The sequence below is a fragment of the Saccopteryx leptura genome, chromosome 1 (genome assembly GCF_036850995.1).
Source record: "Saccopteryx leptura isolate mSacLep1 chromosome 1, mSacLep1_pri_phased_curated, whole genome shotgun sequence".
Lineage (NCBI taxonomy): Eukaryota > Metazoa > Chordata > Mammalia > Chiroptera > Emballonuridae > Saccopteryx > Saccopteryx leptura.
Genome location: NC_089503.1, coordinates 187494276 through 187515228, shown reverse-complemented (window position 1 = coordinate 187515228; position 20953 = coordinate 187494276). Strand labels below are relative to the sequence as shown.

Genomic DNA, 20953 nt, shown 5'->3' with positions numbered 1-20953 from the left:
ATTACTTTCTCATATGTGCCTTGACTGCGGGTCTTCAGCAGACCAAGTAACCCCTTGCTCAAGCCAGCAACCTTGGGTCCAAGCTGGTGAGCTTTGCTCAAACCAGATGAGCCCACGCTCAAGCTGGCAACCTCCGGGTCTCGAACCTGGGTCCTTCGCATCTCAGTCCGATGCTCTATCCATTGCACCACTGCCTGGTCAGGCAGGGGCCGATATCTTTATACACTGTATGTGAGTTACATCTCCCCTACGTTTCCCATCGATACGGGTGATTCTGTATACCAGCTGTCTCATCTGTAGGGATCTAATCATGACTTTTCACCATTTTGTGGCCCTTTCTAGTACTAGGCGCATGGACAATTCCAACACAAGGCTGGTGGTCCAGATCGAAAGGGATCCAGGTAAGAACTTACCTTCCTTTTCTTTGACTAAACTGTTTATTTTGTTATATAGATTCCTTCCATCCAAAAGGGGAATTAAGTACTCACTTTTTAAAATTATTGTGAAGACAATGCATGTCTTGGCAAATATGCTAATTGTTTAGACAAAACTGTGCATATGGACTATACTGACTTGGTTTGGAAATGAATTAGTCCATAATTTAGAATTGAATCCATATTGAATGCCTCTATTAATTAAGACATGTTGGTTTTTTGTGTGGTACACATCAAATACAGGCTATACAACTTGGTCTTTTAGTAAAAAAAAATTCTTTGTAAACATATCAGGAGTATAGGACATTGGCTTGTCTTTAAAAGCAAGCTACTCCATGACCCAACATCTAGGATCCAGAAATCTTCAGACATTAAGTTATGGAAGCATTTACTTATTAGAAAGTTATTTTACTTTTTTCTTTCCATAATCTATCTAATTTTTAATCACCTGCCTCTTTTTTTTCTCATACCAAAATGCAAATTTGAACTCTTCTATTTTTATCTACCTCATTCTCCCCTGTGCCAGAAAGTTTGTTTAAGAAGAATTGTATTGTGCTCATTATCTGCATTTGAATTGCATATACATGATTAATTGGAAATCATCAGTTGAAATCTGAAAATACCTGGAGAGACAGGTTTATTTTTTTGTTGAACTTTATTTCAATTCAGCAAAGTATTTCTAAAGTAGATACTAATATCTCTAAAGCAAAGCTGTGGGACTCGGTGACATTGCAGGGCCATTGATATCAAGCGGATGGACAGTGTGCTCAGTGCTCTGAGCCTTTAGTTATTTATAGGTTTGTCTCAATTTAATCTAATTATACAGATGTGTGATCAATGTGTTCTGAGAGGATCTCTACTTTTGGTGGATTAAATTGTTTTGTTTTATTTAAACATCAAACAGTTTGAACAATTAAGCAAAAGTTAATTTTCTCATTCAGGCCCTTTCTTTAAAACTGTCAGAGACTCAGAATAATCTCTGATTAGTGTGTCAGAATGTGTGCTGAATCGTTACAGAAAATGAATATAACGGAGGTCAGGCGGGCTTTATTCTGCATTAAAAAAATTGCGTATACTGACACTTCATTAGACTGCATGACATGAATCAGCCCACAGAACAGTTTATTTCTTTTCATCAATAATAATTAGGTTATAAAAACACTAATTTCTATTCAGCTTTTAACTGACATGAATGCCTAGCAACAATATTCATAATAGATAGCATTATCTTAAAAATTTCTTGGAGGTGGGTCAGTGTACTTATGAAGGTGCATCTGGGACCAGTCTTCACATTTATGTCCCTCCAGTCACACTTTGGTTCCCAAGGGTCAGAGTAGGGCAACTCCATTCAATCCATAATCTATCTCAGACCTCTCTAAATCTGTCCCACTCCCACAGATGGCCTAGACTGGAGCCTGGCGTTCTCTCTTCTGGGTGACATTATACTTCTCTGACTTTCCAGACCTAGAAAACACTCCCCCAAGAAAAGATCCTCTTAAAATAAAAGTTCTGAATGCAAACTTTTCTCCTAGCCCCTCCCTGCACTTCCCCCCCACACAGGACCCAAAGCAGGAGGACTTCCCAGTTTATTTAGTCTTCCCAAAAATGCTTCTTTCCCATTGCAGAGACATGCAATGGAGGGAGCAAATGGAGTCAGGACCCTGCAGGGAGATAAGGAAAATACACTGTGAACCCCAAACCCCATGCCCCACACACACCCTGGGCTCCCATGGTGAGGCAGGGTGTTCATCATATCATCTTTTCTGCCTCTGTCCTTCCCTTTTCCCTTGGTGTCAGCCACTCACGTAGAATGGCTAAAAGTAAATAAACAAGCCACACTTGATCACACCAAGTCCTGGCAAGGAGACAGAACCACTTGCAATCACTGTGGAAGGGGAATACGAAAATGGTTTGGCCATATGGGAGATCAGCAGTCCCAAGAGAAGCGAAAACCGTGTTCACAAAACTTCTGTTCATGAATGTTTTTAGTGGATTAACTCATAATCACCAAAACTGCAAACTGCAAATAGACCTCAGGTGCTGAGTGGATAGCCCCTATGGTGCATGGAAAGGGCCAGTTCTCGGCAGTGGGACAGGAAGAGCCACTGCTGTTGCAGCAACATGGGGGGACCTCGAGTGTGTTTGCTGAAGGGTGGTCCCAGGACTACACCCATTCTTTAAAACTCCTAGCATCATGCACTAAAAGGGGTGACTTTTACTCTGCATAAATTAGTTCTTAATAAATCTGAATTTTATATACATATATAATTGAAAAATAAATGGCAACTGTATATAATTTATATCTATAGTTTATAATATGTATTTGGATATAATATATCATATTAGCAAGAAGTATCTATAGGACAAAAGCTGCCAACCAGGGAGAACCGGTGCTGACTATGGAGTGAGGAGACTGGGCCTGGACCCTCAGACTCTCTGGCCTCCCTCCCCCTCCCCTGAATAGATAAGCAGCTCAGGCTGTGGTCCTAACCTCACCCCCAGCTCTCTCCTCAGAAAATAATAATTACTATTATTATCTATACACTAGCAGATAATGGAGCTATTTACTATCTATAAGTTATACCTCAATGACAAAACAAAAAACCCTGGAGTTACTTGATAGGTGTGTTCTTAGAAAGAGAATTTCTCTTAAATAAACGGTACAATCTGTGGTGTTACTCAGCAGATACTTACTTAGTCCCTAGTACATGGTAGGAATTCTGCCAGGATTGGGATAGAAAAATAAGCACAATAGGCATAGATCCGTCATTCTTCACTTTATGGCGCATTGGAGAAATCAGATTTTAATCAAATAATCATAAAAGCATATGTACACTCACACACACAAAATCAAATTCCAACTGTGACAAGTGCTTCAAAGCAGAGGAGCATGGTGCTGAGAGCTGGTGATAGGAGATTTGACCCGGCTAAGTCGCCAGAGGTTCTCCGACGTGGTGATGGAGCTGAGCTCTAAGAACAGCAGAGTGATAAACTGGAGAGAAATGGAAGAGCCACCCCAGCAGAAAAATCAGTGCCTGCGAAGCCTCAAGGAGAGCAGGGACACTCAAATGAAAGCAGTTCTGTGTGCTGAGCACAGAGGGTGAGGAGGAAGGTCATGTGTGGTGAGGACGGAGACTGGAGCAGGGGGAAGATGGCCCAGTGCCTCCTGTGTGGCCACAGAGCCTGGGTTTGCCCAGCACCATCCCAACTTTCCCAGTGAATGATACATGGAACCCTATGATAAGTGATGTTAAGAAATCCTGTCTGCCTAAGAGCACTGAGAAGCCACTAAGGGCTGTAAGCAATGTGACTGCGAAGTCCTGGGTAGCACATCCAACAGTTCAATTTGGAAAGTTGATTCTTCCTGTGGTATAGATCAGATGAGGTCCCAGTGAAGCTGCATAAGTGACCCCCTGACTATTGTGATTGACCACTGGGGAACTAATGTAGTTTGCAATAACGTAAAAGTGATAGAAATGTAGGAAGGTAGAAAGATGTGAAAACTATTTAGAAGACAGTAAAATTGAGGGGCTTGGGTGTGAAGGGGTGGGAACAAAGCTTCCAAGGTTATAGCTGACTGGATGTCGGTGTTGCTTCGCAGATGGGGAACAGCACAGGGGCCCAACTAGGACATGTTGAAGGGGAGGAGCATTCAAGACACACAGGAGAAGATAATTAGACATGTAGGTATACAGATCTTGAGCACAAATGTTCGCAGCCTGAAATAGGAATGTGTAAGTGTTCTGCATTTAGACTCATTGAATCCATTTGTGTAGATGAGATCGCCTAGGAAATGGATAAAGGGGAAAGGCAGAAGGGTCTCCCAAAATCCACTAAATGGGTGAGGTATCTGAAAAGTCTGATTTAGCCTTAATCAAATGGCAACTGTTTTATAGGCCTAAGTACTCCATAGGCATAACCATTCACTTAGAATGCTTCTTCTCCTGTCTTTAGGGAACAATGACAACAATCTCAACTCCATCTTTTATGAGCACTTGACAAGGGCGCTGCAGGAGTCTCTCTGTGGAGACCTAGTTCTTGGTCGATGGGGGAATTACAGCTCTGGAGACTGTTTTATTTTGGCTTCGGATTACCTCAATGCTTTCGTTCACCTGATTGAAATCGGAAATGGTCTTGTCACCTTTCAACTTCGAGGACTGGAATTCCAAGGTAAGAATCTTCTTATTGTGCAAGATATTGGAGGGCAGTCACTTGAGTTAATTATCACACAAGGCTTTGATTAGATGTCACCACTACAGAGGAAGAATTTCACACCTATCTTGTAGAATGAGATTAAGGAGCTTGTCCCAGCTGCCTTCAGCCAGAATTTGATAGAAATAAATGGTCGTCTGAGGGGATAATGAAGTGAAATATGGTCTGGTGTAAACCTTTGGAATAGTAGTAAGTCAGGACTTTAGTTTCGTTCATCTGGGATAATTTCAGAAGCAGTGGGACGTCATGGACCATGGGTAGGCTCCATGTGGGGTCAATTCGAATGTAAACAGAGCCTGGTTCTGTGGGTCGTAGATGTGGTGGTCGGTGGGGACAAGTCGTTCAGTGTTCTGAGCCTTTCTTTTCATCTGTAAAATGGTGATATTAGAAAGAATAGCTGCCTCATAATGTTGTCATGTGATTTTAATGAGATGATGTGTATGCAGACCCTACATAAATGCTCATTGCTTTGTGTTCACCTGAATCTTGAAAGTCTGGCCCCAGTTTTCCCATTAAGTTGTGCACTGGAGGATGCAGGATTCGAATAGCCAACATACTCATCACTCTCCTGAGCTCTTCAGTTTTTCCTTCCCTCAGCACTTGGGTCCCTGGTGCCTCCTCTGTGTCCGGCCAAGTTCACAATGGGCACATGAGCTGAAAGTCTCACCCCAATGATGTTCCCCTTCAGAGCGGGGCATGCAGTGTGACCTGTAGACAGGAGCAAACCAGCTCCTACGTGGGCCAGTGCTGTGACAGAAGCAGGTTCTGTGGGCCACATCTGCAGAGCGTGGGTGTGCAGGGCCATTGCTTTAGACATGCTGGTCCGGGAAGGCTTGTATGGATGACAGGGAGGACTGTCCAGGCCAGGAACCCTCAGTGCTGAATGGACAAGTCGGGGACCCGGAAACATCTCCATACCCGGGGCCTAGTCTGACTAGAGCACAAGACAAGGTGGTAGGCCAGCTCACGTGGGACCTCACAGCTGGGGTCAGGGGAACTGCATTCTGTTCTCTGCATAATGGGGAGCAGTGGAGAGGTTCTGGAAAGCCGAATGACTGGCCTCATTTGCCATGTCTCGAAGGGAATAAAAGCAGTCACCCAAGCAGAGAGGGATGGTGATGACAGAAGAGCTGGGAGCTGGGAGGTGGGGAGCAAGCGTAGGTACAGGGTGGTGGGTGGGAAGGCTCAGCATGCTTCGGTCTCTCTGTCAGGTGCCTCGGTGGGCACAGGCGCATTGCCTGCAGCTAAGAGCCTGCATGAGGAGCAGTACTTTTGCATTCGGGGTGTAATCAAGAGCCCTCTTTTGGATATTTTCCTTTAAAATGCCCTTGATTCATCCAAGTGGGTATATCATGTAGCTAATTGGACAAATGAATCTTTTATTCCCTTCAGGAAACATTTATTTAACACTCATTATTTGTCAGGCCCTGGGTTGGGCACTAGAAATGCAGGAGTGAAGGCCCCACTTAAGGAGCCAGGAGCCTCATGGAGAGACAGGCATGTAATGAGTAATTAGTGCCCAGTGAAATGAGTGTTAGGTTAGCGCCATGCACAGGGCACCACGGGGACCAGAGAGGGACAGTGGAATTATATGGGGCCAGCTGAGCAGAGGAGAGGCCATAGCTAGAATGGAGAGGAGTAAACAGAGGCACAAGGTAGCCAGATGTGGGTTCCACATGACTTGGGAAGAAGGGGTCACAGACAATGCTAGAAAGGGGAGTAGGAGCCAGGTCGTAGCCAGCCGGAACGTCACAGGGACCCAAGGTCATCTTTTAGCCAAGAACAAATTGTCATCATTTCACACTTTTAACATCGTTACCTACAGAGACCTAAGTCTGGGCTCTTAAAACAAAAATGTCTAAGCACAGTTTGTGAATATCTATTCCTTTAAATAATATTCTAAACATTCTAAACAACAGTTTTGTTTTGTTTTTTCTCCTGAATGGTGAGTTCTATGATTAGGTGTCTGTTCTGGGCACCCAAACAAATTTTAGGAATCTAGATTAGGGAGCTTATTCTCGAAAAGGTCACCAGTCTGAGAGTAGCTTGCAGAACAACCAGAACAACCAGAGAGGGAGTGCTCCCCTGAACTTTTGCACAAATGCTAGAAAATGATACTGGAAGGTGGAAGTCATGTGTCTCTAATACGGTAATGCTACAGAATCATCTATTTTGAGAGCTTTCCGTTTTTTTTCCAGAATTTCAAAGAACAGCTTTCAAAGTTAGCCCAATTGAGTCTGAGTCTGAACAATTTTCATCAATAGTTTTTTGCAGCTTACACTGCTTTAGCAAGTTTACGGCTGTTTCAGGGTTCAACATTAACCGGATTTCAGAAGCTTACAGCACTCTGTCTGCCAGCTTGTGGTCACACATAGGTTCCTCCTAGTCTACCACACCAGTGTTCTTGTCTCGCCTCACATCAATTAGTGGGGGTCAGGGCATAACCAGCCACCACAAAATGTAGGAGTGTAAAAATACAAAAAAAAAAAATGTAGGAGTGTAAGACATCAAAGATATCTTATCATTTCTCACTATGGTGTTGTTGGCTGGCAGCTCTTTTGCTCTGGTCACCTGAGGTAACTCATGCAATTGCATTCAGCCAGAAGATGAGCAGAACTAGAATGTCCAAAGGGCCACATTCAGGGCTAGCCATCACCCCTGGCACATTGGCTCCTCTCCGTGTGACCGCTCAGCCTCCTGTAGGCTGGACTAAGCACCTTTGCAGCAAGGTGGCCTTGGGATTGCAAAAGGGGGAACACGGATGTGTCAAGGCCTCTAATGGCTCAGCCTTGGAGACAGGCACCACGTCACCCCACCATCACCACCACTACCACCATGTTGTATTGGCCAAAGTCATTCCCAAGGACAGCTCAGATTCAAGTGATAGAAAAGGGGCCTCATCACATTGCACAATTCTCTCCAGAAACATCATCTTGTGACATACAGAAGGAGGCTCAGAATGGACACCAGGTGGCCAGGCAGAGAAGCAGCAGCTAGGTGAAGAGAGACTGCCTAGGAGTCGCCCTATGATCCCTGGAGACTCTTCCTCCTGAAAACCCCAGTGTCTTCAGTACAGTAGTGATGTCTTGAGCAAACAGTGCCACTCGCTCTTGTACAACACTTTCTTGAACCTAGTTTGCTTGTGGTTGGGAACACAGGGCCATTGAGAGAGCCTGTCACTTGACAGGTTGAAATTATACGTTTACTGCAAGAAAATCCACTTGACCTAAAATGACTGTTCTGTCTTACATTCTTCCCAGTATACTAGACAGTATTCCCAGGAAGAGCTGGGTTCTTTCTCCCTGGGTAGTTCTCTAAGGTATTTCTTCACCATTTCACTTTTATTCCCATTCCCCACTTTCCCAAATAGCAAGCTTTATTTTGCTCTAATTTAACCTAGTTCAGCACAGCCTGGGGCAGTCAAAATACAGACTCAGGGTCCTCCTCCTGCAGACGTCAGTGGAAATGTGGGCAGCTTAAGCAAAGGAGGACTCATTCTCAGAAAATGAACAGTGCACCCCCCAGAGGAAGGCAGCCTCCCCAGCTCCCTCTCATGGAAAGGGGGTGCATTTGTATCCATCATTCTTAGTTGCAAGCAACAGAAATCAACTGTGGCTAACTAAAGCAGGTTTTTTGGAAGGTACTGGCAGGACACAGAGGTGCTGAAAGGCTGGAAAAGCAGGTGGGTAGCTGTTGAGAAGAACCATGTCCAAAGTCACACAACAGTACTGTTTCCATGAAGAGGTCACCTCATAGCTGGTGGACCCACATGTGACCTTCACATAGTCAACACAGTTACCTGGGATATTAAATACTATTGCTGTTACCACTGCCACCCCTGGAAACTGAATAAATATCCCCCACTGCCACCTCCCTTCCAGAATCTGTTCCTCAGAAGACCTGCTTTATCGTGTTACTAGCTCATTAGTCACCTGGTGTTGGTGCAGCTGATGGATAAAGCTGAGATAACATGCATATCCTCTCAGTGCAAGGGCTGCTAGGGAAGTGTCTGACTTTCAGTTCCCATAGTGGGAGGTGATCACCAGCTCTCCAAGATCTGTAATATGGGGATGTTGGTTAAGGTTGTACTAGCTGCTGAAACAGCTAAGTTCCAGATCTCATGACTGATACACAGATGTTAATTCTGTACTCACATATAGTTCAATCACTGAGAGAAGATGGTGAAGGGAAGGGATAGTTCCACTCCACATTACCAGGGATCCCAGCTAATGGGAGCTCTGCCTGTTCCCTAGCATACTGCTTCTGAGGTCCCTCTGGGTTTCAACATCAAACATGTAGGTGGAGGATTGCATGAGAGGCTGTTATGGACCAGGCCTGACCTGGGATGCATCGTTTGCTCTTGCAATCTGCTGTCCAGAGTTGACACAACTACAAAACAAGATGGGAAGTGTTGTCTAGCTGAAGACTCAAGAAAAAAAGAAGAGTTTGGTGCAGTGAACCAGTTTCTGGTGTCATGAGTAATGAATAATTTTCCAAACATAGAATAAAGATTTAGACCCTGGGTATCCCAAAAGAATGATCTTATTTTGAATGATCAAGGTCCATTGACTGGTACTATAGTCAGTGACTGATACAATTTCAAATCCAGAAGACCAATAAGAAAGCCATAATTTCTATTCTTCTCCTTTTGGCCCATGCATTCCAGAATAGAAACCATTCTTTTCTGCTTGGTATAAAGCAGAAGGATCGTAGTGCTTACTGTCCTTGGGTTTGTATTACATTTTCCTATTCAGGGAGCCTTTGAGGAAACCATTCAAGAGTTGATGGAGTAATCATCATTTTTTTTTTAGAAAAATAAGAGATTTTTTTATTTTAATGGGGTGACATTGATAAATCAGGGTACATATGTTCAGAGAAAACATCTCCAGGTTATTTTGACATTTGATTATGTTGCATACCCATCACCCAAAGTCAAATTGTCTCCCATCACCTTCTATCTGGTTTTCCTTGTGCCCCTCCCCTCCCTCCCTTACCCCCCCTAACCACCAAACTCTAGTCCATGTCTCTGAGTCTCGTTTTTATGTCCCAAGAGATTTCTAAGTTAGAGTACATACAGTTCCCTCCCTACTTTGACCCGAGGCCACATTCTTCCTAAAAACTATCAAGATTCTTTTTCCCAGTTGAAGTCCCACTAGACTTCATCTTCCATTCTCTGCTTTGAACTCTCCTATTGTCATATGGTTTCTCCAATTTCTGACCTCTTCTCTTATTTCTCCTAGATTCTTCCAGTGCCTTTTCCTCCCCAAGATGCTATATTTATTTGTCTTCAATTCTATTTATTTCAGCATATGAGAAGATGGGGATCCTCTCCTAAACAAGAGGTTCAGTCCAAAATCCTGGTCTCCATTTGTGAATAAGAAAGAGAAAGGAAATTAAAATTAGATAGCTCTGTGGTAACTCTGGTGTGTTGATTTGGTAATAATTAGCACATTAGAGTCAAAGCTAAAATATGGTATTAAAGGAATCAAATATAAAAATTAAAAAGTTTATCTTTTCCCAGTGCAAGGTGAGTAACTGAGTCTTTTCTAGGAAATCTTCTTAGGAACCTAGGTTTTGCTCCCAAATTTGTTCAAGATATCATAGCCAGTAGAAAGGAAAAGAAGACGAATAAACTCAGGTGAGCATCTCTTGGACAGGTATGGTGAAATCTACACATTTCTTTTCTACTCATATTCCACTGGTACAGACTTAGTCGTTTGGCCTTGCACAGCTGGGAGTGGAGGCAACTCTGTGCCCAAGATGAAAGAAAAAAGTGACTTGGGGTGAGAGAGCTAAATAAAAGGTACTATGAAAGAAATGAGAGAAAATGAGGGCTTGGAACTGTATGTGCATTTGCTTTACTGTGAAAAAGAATCAGAGATGATCAGAAGGATTCCTATAGGATGGGGGAAAAAAGAATAATGATAATCACTGGAAATAGGACAATTAGAAAAATAATCAAAAAAATTTGTAAGTCTCATAAACTTAATATTTATAAATTGAGTTTGAACTGGTAGATGTCTTTGTGGTTAAGCACTGGAAATGGAGTGCATAAGCTAAGCAGACATGGGGGTCATCCACAGAGAGGCAACGCCATGGGAATAAAGGAAAGAGAAGAGGAATTGATTAGAGATAAAAATTAGCAGAAGTGTGAGGAAAGAGAACAATGTAATTAGGAATTTGAATTTTTTTTAAAGCAGACTTAGAAAATGAGAAGATAATCAAAGCATGATCTCATAGAAACGAATAGAAGAAATTTCTAAAATGGTGTTTACATGATACAGAGGTCAAAAAGAGTGAGGGTTTAGCACCCTCAAAGTCACCCCATTCATTAAGGAAGTTGTTTATAGTAACTTCAAAAGAGCAGTGATTTAGTCCATTTGATCTGCTATAACGTATAACCACTGACAGGGCAGCTGAACAATAGAAATTTATTTTTCATAGTTCCGGTGGCCGGAAGTTAAGATCAGGGTACCAGTACAGTTGGGTGAGACCCCTCTTCTAGGTTTTAAACTTCTGGTATCCCCAAATGTTGAAAGGGGCTGTATGGCCAGTGTTTGCCACTGATGTGGCCATACAGGTTATCACTGAATTCGAACAGAGAGTAAAGAAAAAGTGGAGCCAAAAAGTGGTGGGCCATTCTGCTTATTAAACTCTCGCACTGGCCAATGAGCAAACACACAGAGAAAACACTTCCCTCTCATTTCAAGGCTCCCAAAACCCTGACACATTTTCTGGTTCCACAACCAGGAGAATCTTCTCTGGTTTTTCCTTGAATCAAAGGTCAAAGGGCTCCCTGTCTCAGCGGAGCTTGCAAACAACCTGGGCTAACCAAGACCACTCCTCCAGCAAACAGCGAAACAGTGGCCCTTCCCAAACAGGAATGCAATCGCAATTTGCAATCAACTGCCCTGCTCTGAGAGCAAGCGCTTGCGCGCGCGCGCGCGCACACACACACACACACACACACACACACACACACACACACACGGCTGCCTTGTGCCATTTTTTAACAATAAAAGTGAGAAAACTCAAAAAATACAAATTTTACAAACTCATTTGCCCAACGGGGCTACAGTGCAATGTGGGATGTCTTTTATAAGAGCACCAACCTCATTCATGAGGATCCATCTCATGAATCACCCTCTAAAGGTCCCATCTTCTAACACCATCACATTGTGTGTAAGGATTCCAAAGTGAATTTGGGGGTCCATAAACATTCAGACCATAGCAAGGAGTTCAAGTACACAGATAACAGGATGTTTAAGCAACGAGTCAAGGAAGCCCACAGCCATGTTTGCACAGAAAGTAAAGAGGAGATGGTCATGTGCTGGTCTTTTCAGCCACAAGCCCCACATACTGGAAACAATGTCAATGAAAATGTAGATGTGCAAACACAAAAACTCACAGCAAGTCAGAGCAGTTCCTATATAAATATTGGTAGCGTGGACGATCTATATTTTCCTTTGCTGTAGACAAATAATTTGTTTTCTACTTAATCAAATAAAGTCCTGGTGTCATATTTCTTTTATTCATTTCCTGATTAGTTCATTATTAGTCCAATAGCAGAGGTATTTTTATTAGTATAAATGCTATAGGGAAGGATAATTTATAATAATTAACCTATTGATAGTGTAATTTTTCACTAATTAACTAATTGCTTTCATTATTTTTAACTTCCTTGTAAGTACTAAGAAATGGAAATACAAAAATGACTGAATAACAAAAACAGCCAAGGGGTTAAATATGAAAACCCCTGGAAAATACTGAATTATGTGTTGGGGTTGGGGGACCAGAAATAAAGAGAACTGGAATACTTCAAAGAGGAAATGAATTTGAGATGATTCTTAAAAAATATTTAAGAGAGATTTTAAAAATGGGTAGAGGTAGTAAGTTTTCAAGACAGATAAAAAAAACTATATTCACAAGCTTTACAGTGAAGTGCATGGGGGTATGGGTCAGAGTGACAGGAGATGAAAGATAAGGCTGGAGAAGTAAGGTTTGTGAAGAATTATGTATACTTTGCTAAAAATCCACTTTTATTTTCTGAAGGTACAAGGGAGCCATAATTCTGTCATCAGTGCATAAGTCAAATAGAAAAGAAACCTAAGACAGTAATTTTCAAAGCTAACACACTCATTCATAAGGAATGAATGTGTTCTAAATTGCAAGATGGCTGTGGAACAATTCCAGAATATGAGTACTATAACAGAAGTAGAATCTCCAGCACTGGAGTGTCAGAAAGAGGCAAAGGCGAAACTTGAACTAAAGTTTGTAGAGCTTAAATATGTACACTATGAGCATTATCTTATATCCTAGAATGTCATTTATATTGATTCCTTGGACCCTCAATATTTTGTAAATTCAGCACTAGTATGCTAGTACTCTCAGAATTACCAATGAGGAAAGAGACTCAGAAAGGTAAAATAATTGCTTTCAAACACCCAGTTAATATGTGGCAGAGCTGAGATTCAACCCAGAGGTTGAAACCATCTAAGTCATCATCTGTAAATGCACAATATAATTGCACATACCTTAAACAGTTGTTGTGAAAATTAAATGAGATTATGTTCATAAAGCACTTAACCCAGTGCCTGGCTATACCACACGTTAGTATAGAAATACTAAGGTTATACAAGGCAAGTGGGCATGAGGATGAAAAATGAGATGGCACCTGTGGCAAAGTGATGGACTCTGATGTCAGTGGTCGGTCATGACACCTGCAGGGAGAGAGGACCAAGAGGGTTAGAGAGGAAATCTGAAGCTTTGGAATAGATAGCCTTATAGTAGAAAAAGAGAAGCAGAGGTCTAAGAATCTAACACTTGGAGTTGCATATTAAAAATATTATGGTTCAATAATCATTCTTTTAAAAAATATTTTATTTAGACAATTAATTTTAACGGGGCGACATTGATCAATTAGAGTACATAGATTCTCAATAATCACTTTTAAGAAAATGAAACAAAAAAGCAAATATTTACTATTTAGCTATTTGAGTACTACAATGATCTTCCAGAATATTTAAATTATTTCATCTGTTGACTAAGTCATCTGTTGGAGAATACTATTAATCTGAAGTTCACTATCAATAAACATTTTCAAACAATGCTTATTCTAGTCAGATATCTGAAGAACAAACGGTTTTCTTTCATCTTTTCATTCCCTCAGTAAATATTTTATACTCTTTGGGGAAATAGGTTTAGGATATAAACTAAGTAGACATGTGCATAATTTTTAAATAAGAGCAAAATTTAATTAAAAAGAACCCCTTGCTTTTATAACAGGAAAACACCTACTCAGGTTAAAAGCTTTTTGGGCAATTTAATTTTTTTAAAAAAAGGTTATAGGCATACTAACATATACAACTTTAGGCTATAATTTCTAAGAAGACTGGAATTAAATAGATTTCTGCCAAACTCTGCATCATTAAATAATAATTTAAAGTGAAATTGATTCATAATCTATAAATATTTAAGATAATTGTTGTATTTTGTTCTTTATTAGTAATATTAATTAGTGATCACTAAAATAACACGAGAATATAAGAGATGTACTAACACCATGGATTAATTTAACTTCAGAAGAACTTTCAATATTTTTTTTGCCCTCAATTTGTTTGACAAGGTAAGCTTTAAGAAGGAAAGCAATCTAGACATCATCTTCAAATTAGCTGTTTAATAAATCAGCCGTTTAAAATTAGTCTTAGAAAGTGTTTGATTAGTAATGCTTTTTTATATATTTTTATGAAAAGCCTGAATAATTTCATACTTAAAAGAAATTAAGCTTAAAATTTTTACATGTGAATTTCAACATAATATGGTAGCCTGACCATTTTAATTGAAGTGTGTGAATAGTCTATAAACCAGCAATAACACTAAGCTAAAATAAAAGACATTTTAACATGATTTTTCATAATGAAGATATTCTAAATTTAATTAGATATAAAAGCAGGAATAGTTTATTTTTCAAAATAATCTTTCTTAAACGAGGAACTAACTTGTTTTTTAAATATCAAAAGTCTAATGGTTTCTCACTTTGCATGAATAATTCTTATGTTGATCCAATACAAGTTTATTGTTACCAGGCAATAGAATCTACTTCCTTTCAGAAACTCAATGAAATGTTTGCTTTTATTCTTTTTTTAAAAAATTTATTTATTAAATTTAATGCAGTGACATTGATAAAGCAGGGTACATATGTTGAGAGAAAACATCTCTAGATTATTTTGACATTTGATTGTGCTGTATACCCCTCCCCCAAAGTTAAATTGTCTTCTGTCACCTTCTATCTGGTTTTCTTTGTGCCCCTCCCCTCCCCCAACCCCTCTCTCCTTCTTCACCAATCCCCCCTCGCCCCACCCCCCACCCCTGTTGCCATCACATTATTGTTCATGTCTCTGAGTCTCCTTTTTATGTTCCTTCTATGTATGGATTGATATAGTTCTTAGTTTTTTTCTGATTTCCTTATTTCACTCCGTATAATGTTATCAAGGTCCATCCATGTTATTGTAAATGATCTGATGTCATCATTTCTTATGGCTGAGTAGTATTCCATAGTATATATGTACCAAAGCTTTTTAATCCACTCATCCTCTGACGGACACTTGGGCTGTTTCCAGATCTTTGCTATTGTGAACAATGCTGCCACAAACATGGGGGTGCATTTCTCTTTTTCGAGCCGTTCTATGGTGTCCTTGGGGTATATTCTTAAAAGTTGGATAGCTGAGTCAAAAGGCAGTTCGATTTTCAGTTTTTTGAGGAATCTCCATACTGTTTTCCACAGAGGCTGCACCAGTCTGCATTCCCACCAGCAGTGCAGGAGGGTTTCCTTTTCTCCACATCCTCGCCAGCACTTATTCTGTGTTGTTTTGTTGATGAGCGCCATTCTGACTGGTGTGAGGTGATATCTCATTGTGGTTTTAATTTGCATTTCTCTAATGATTAGTGATGTTGAGCATTTTTTCATATGCCTGTTGGCCATCTGTATGTCCTCTTTGGAGAAGTGTCTATTCATCTCTTTTGCCCATTTTTGGATTGGATTGTTTGTCTTCCTGGTGTTGAGATTTACGAGTTCTTTATAAATTTTGGTTATTAACCCCTTATCAGATATATTGTCAAATATGTTCTCCCATTGTGTAGTTTGTCTTTTTATTCTGTTCTTGTTGTCTTTAGCTGTGCAAAAGCTTTTTAGTTTGATATAGTCCCATTTGTTTATCCTGTCTTTTATTTCACTTCCCCATGGAGATAAATCAGAAAATATATTGCTCCGAGAGATGTCGGAGAGCTTACTGCCTATGTTTTCTTCTAAGATGCTTATGGTTTCACGGCCTACATTTAAGTCTTTTATCCATTTTGAGTTTATTTTTGTGAGTGGTGTAAGCTGGTGATCTAGTTTCATTTTTTTGCAGGTAGCTGTCCAATTTCCCCAAACCATTTGTTAAAGAGACTGTCTTTACTCCATTGTATGCTCTTACCTCCTTTGTCAAATATCAATTGTCCATAAAGATGTGGGTTTATTTCTGGGTTCTCTGTTCTGTTCCATTGATCTATATGCCTGTTCTTATGCCAGTAACAGGCTGTTTTGAGTACAATGGCCTTGTAGTATAACTTGATATCAGGAAGTGTGATACCTCCCACTTTATTCTTCTTTTTTAGGATTGCTGAGGCTATTCGTGTTCTCTTTTGGTTCCATATAAATTTTTGGAATATGTGTTCTATATCTTTGAAGTATGTCATTGGTATTTTAATTGGTATTGCATTGAATTTATAGATTGCTTTGGGTAATATAGACATTTTAATGATGTTTATTCTTCCTAACCATGAGCACGGTATATGCTTCCACTTGTTTGTATCTTCCTTGATTTCTTTTATCAATGCTTTGTAATTTTCCAAGTACAAGTTTTTAGTCTCCTTGGTTAAGTTTACTCTTAGGTACTTTATTTTTTTGGTTGTAATTGTGAAGGGGATTGTTTCCTTATTTCTCTTTCTGACTGTTCATTGTTGGTGTATAAAAATGCCTCTGATTTCTGAGTATTGATTTTATATCCTGCCACTTTGCTGAATTCATTTATCAGGTCCAGTAGCTTTTTGACTGAGACTTTAGGGTTTTCTATATACAATATCATATCATCTGCAAATAATGATAGTTTTACTTCTTTTTTCCAACGTGAATTTCTTTTATTTCTTCTTCTTGTCTGATTGCTGTGGCTAGGACTTCCAGGACCATGTTAAATAAGAGTGGTGAAAGGGGGCACCCCTGCCTTGTTCCTGATTTTAAGGGTATTGCTTTTAATTTTTGCCCATTGAGTATGATGTTGGCTGTGGGTTTCTCATAGATGGCTTTTATCAGGTTGAGGTATGTTCCCTCTATCCCCACTTTGCTGAGAGTTTTGATCATGAATGGGTGCTGGATTTTATCAAATGCTTTTTCTGCATCTATTGAAATTATCATATGGTTTTTCTCCTTCTTTTGTTTATGTGATGAATCACATTGATTGATTTACGAATATTGTACCATCCTTGCCTCCCCAGAATAAATCCCACTTGATCATGGTGTATGATTTTTTCCATATATTGTTGGATCTGGTTTGCTAATATTTTGTTTAAGATTTTAGCATCTATATTCATCAGAGATATTGGGCTATAATTTTCTTTCTTTGTGTTGTCTTTGCCTGGTTTTGGAATCAGAATTATGCTCGCCTCATAAAAGGAGCTTGGAAGTCTTCCTTCCTCTTGAATTTTTTGAAATAGTTTGAGAAGGATAGGAGTTAGTTCTTCTTTGAATATTTGGTAGAATTCCGTTGGGAAGCCATAGGGCCCTGGACTTTTCTTTGTTGGGAGTTTTTTGATAACTGTTTCGATCTCCTTTGTTGTAATCGGTCTGTTTAGGTTTTCTGATTCTTCCAGATTGATTTTTGGAAGATTGTATGTTTCAAGGAATTTGTCCATTTCATCTAGGTTGTCTAGTTTTTTGGCATACAGTTAGTTCTTCATAGTATTTTCTTACAATATTTTGTATTTCTGTTGTGTCAGTTGTTATTTCTCCTCTCTCATTTCTAATTTTATTTATTTGAGTCCTCTCTCTCTCTTTTTCTTGGTGAGTCTAGTTAAAGGTTCATTAATCTTGTTTACCTTTTCAAAGAACCAGCTTCTAGTTTCATTGATCTTCTGTATTGTTTCTTTAGCCTCTATGTCATTTATTTCTGCTCTGATCTTTATTATTTCCTTCCTTCTACTACATTTGGGCTTTACTTGCTGTTCTTTTTCTAATTCTTTTAGATGCAGGGTTAAGTTGTTTATTTGAGCTTTTTCTAGCTTCTGAAAGTGTGCCTGTATTGCTATGAACTTCCCTCTCAGCACTGCTTTCACTGTGTCCCATAAATTTTGAGTTGTGGTATGCTCATTGTCATTCGTTTCTAGGAATTTTTGTATTTCTTCTTTGATCTCATTCTTAATCCATTCATTATTTAACAACCTGCTATTTAGTTTCCATGTGTTTGAGAATTTTTGAGCTTTTCTCTTGTGATTCATTTCTAGTTTCATGCCGTTGTGATTGGAGAAAGTGCTTGATACGATTTCAGTCTTCTTAAATTTGTGGAGAGCACTTTTGTGCCCTAACATGTGGTCTATCCTAGAGAATGTACCATGAGCACTTGAAAAGAATGTATATTCTGCTGCTTTAGGGTGAAAGGTTCTGAAGATATCTATTAAATCGAGTTGATCTAGTGTTTCCAATAAGTCTGCTGTTTCCTTGTTAATTTTCTTTCTTGAGGATCTATCTAGTGATGTTAGTGGGGTATTGAAATCCCCTACTATTATAGTATTGCTGTTGATCTTGCCCTTTAAATCCATCAAAGTCTGCTTTATATATTTAGGTGCTCCTATATTAGGTGCATAGATATTTATAATAGTTATATCTTCCTGTTGGATTACTCCCTTTATCATTATGTAGTGGCCTTCTTTATCTCTTACTATATCCTTTGTTTTAAAGTCCAATTTGTCTGATATAAGTATTGCTACCCCAGCTTTTTTTTCATTTCTGTTTGCATGAAATGTTTTTTTCCATCCTTTTACCTTCAATCTATGTGTGTCTTTTGTTCTAAGGTGTGTCTCTTGTAGACAACATATGTATGGGTCCTGTTTTCTTATCCATGCAGCTACCCTATGTCTTTTGATTGGATCATTTAATCCATTTACATTTAAGGTTATTATCGATATGTAGTTGTTTATTGCCATTTTCTTCTTTAAAGGTGTATTCCTTTTTTTGCTATATTCTTTTCCCACTTTGATCTGTTTACATTAGGCCCCTTAACATTTCCTGCAGCATTGGTTTGGTTGTAATGAATTCCTTGAGTTGTTTTTTGTCTGGGAAACTTTTTATTTCTCCTTCGATTTTAAACGATAGCCTTGCTGGATAAAGTAGTCTTGGTTGTAGGTTCTTGTTCTGCATTACTTTGAATATTTCTTGCCATTCCCTTCTGGCCTCAAGTGTTTCTGTTGAGAAGTCAGATGTCATCCTTATGGGGGCTCCTTTGTAGGTGATAACTTTTTTTTCTCTTGCAGCTTTTAATATTTTCTCTTTATCGCTTAGCTTTGGTATTTTAATTATGTTGTGTCTTGGTGTAGGTTTCTTTGGGTTTCTCTTTAATGGAGTCCTCTGTGCTTCTTGGATTTGTGAGAGTTTCTCTTGCATTAATTTAGGGAAGTTTTCAGCTATGATATGATTGAACAAAGTCTCTATCCCTTGTTCTTTTTCTTCTTCTTCAGGAACCCCTATGATGCGGATGTTATTTCTCTTCATGTTGTCACAGAGCTCTCTAAGTGTTTCCTCAGACTTTTTGAGTCTCTTTTCTTTTTTCTTCTCTGCTTTCATGCCTTCATTCCAGTTGTCCTCCAACTCGCTGATTCGATCCTCAGCTCTATCTATCCTGTTTTTAATTCCTTCCTTTGTGGTCTTTATTTCTGATATTGTATTTGTCATCTCCATCTGATTCTTTTTTATACTTGCTATTTCTTTATTTAGGTGTTCATAATGGCCATCCATTGTTGTTCTAAGATCCCTAAGCATCCTTACAATCATTATTTTGAACTCTGCATCTGGAAGTTTGATTATTTCCATATCACTCAGTTATCTCCTGAAGGTTTCATTTGGATTGCACTTTTTTGTCCTCTCATTGTCTGTGTTTTCTTTGTAGAGTTGGTTGAGTCTAGGCTTGGTGTTGTCTGCCTCCAGTTTTCAGTTGTGTTATTTCTAGGTCTTCTTGGGTTGGTATCAGCTGTTATCTGTAATCCACTTTCAGATTTGGGCAGCTTTGAAGTCTTGATTTGTTTGTTTTCTTAACAGGTGATAGTCGTGTTTACTGATCTCAGCAGGGGGCTTCCTTGAAACTGTATCCAGGAATGCGATGGGTGTAACCTGAGACTCTGAAGGCCTCTTTAGCCAGCTAATCTCACTGGGGGCAGGGTGTTTTCTCTGCTTCAGTAGGGGGAGGTGTATCTCAGATCTCCATGGAGACCTGAGTTACTGCCCCTCCTCCCCACTTCTTGTTTTCAGCTGTGTCTTGTTGCGCTGATTGGAGCTGGAGAGATGTCCGGAGATCTCTGATCTGGAAGCACTTCAGCTCTGTTTTGTGAAAGGTTCAGTCCCTCCCCCAGCTATGGCCGCCTCCAGCTCAGGTGAGTCAGCTTTCTTAGTTCGTTTCCTGCATTCCTTAGCCCCTCACAGTCTGTCCCTTTCCCTGTCCTTTCCACTTGGGAGATAAGCTGGTCTTTTCAATGCACCTCGCTCCCTGGTCGCCAGGCAAGTGGCTATGGGTAGTAGTTTCTGCTCTTTTCCCTCTGAGATCCCCTCTGGGATCTCAGCCTCACACCCCCCCCCCTCCGTTCCAGTAAGCAGAGGAGGTTCAGACGCTCCCTACCCGGATTCTTGTGGTTTCTTCTTTGCTCCTTGGTTTTTGAGAGCTGTTCTTGCAGTTCAGAGTTGGTTTTTTATGCTGATTTTTCCTCAATTGATTTGTATTCCAGTTTGGTGGTGAGAGCTGGCATCTGTGCATCCGCCTACTCCGCTGCCATCTTCCCCCCTCCGAGTAATCATCAGTTTTAAGTGCTAATTCAAAGTAGCAGATCTAAGTCAATAATGCACTTTAGAAGGCCAACAGTATGAAGGTCACTAAGTTCAAACCTTTTCAAAAGAAATGGAATCTGTTGGATTTTAAGTCCTATTTAAACAGGTGGACACAGAAAGTGTCCAGCATCAGTGAAAAGCCAGCATCAGTGACCTGGTCAATGCATTTCTGTTCTTTTGTCAC

The 20953-nt window shown here is 40.0% G+C and overlaps 1 protein-coding gene across 3 annotated transcripts in view; it reads left to right on the top strand.

Annotated features, from left to right (window-relative positions):
* The window catches only part of PCNX2 (pecanex 2), a 344351-nt gene that overhangs the window by 281535 nt on the left and 41863 nt on the right, over positions 1-20953 (top strand). For all 3 annotated transcript variants that reach the window (XM_066383295.1, XM_066383286.1, XM_066383277.1), the window contains 2 exons: positions 343-401; positions 4389-4604. In XM_066383295.1, the coding sequence (XP_066239392.1) occupies positions 343-401; positions 4389-4604 (275 nt within the window). The remainder of the gene's footprint in view (positions 1-342; positions 402-4388; positions 4605-20953) is intronic.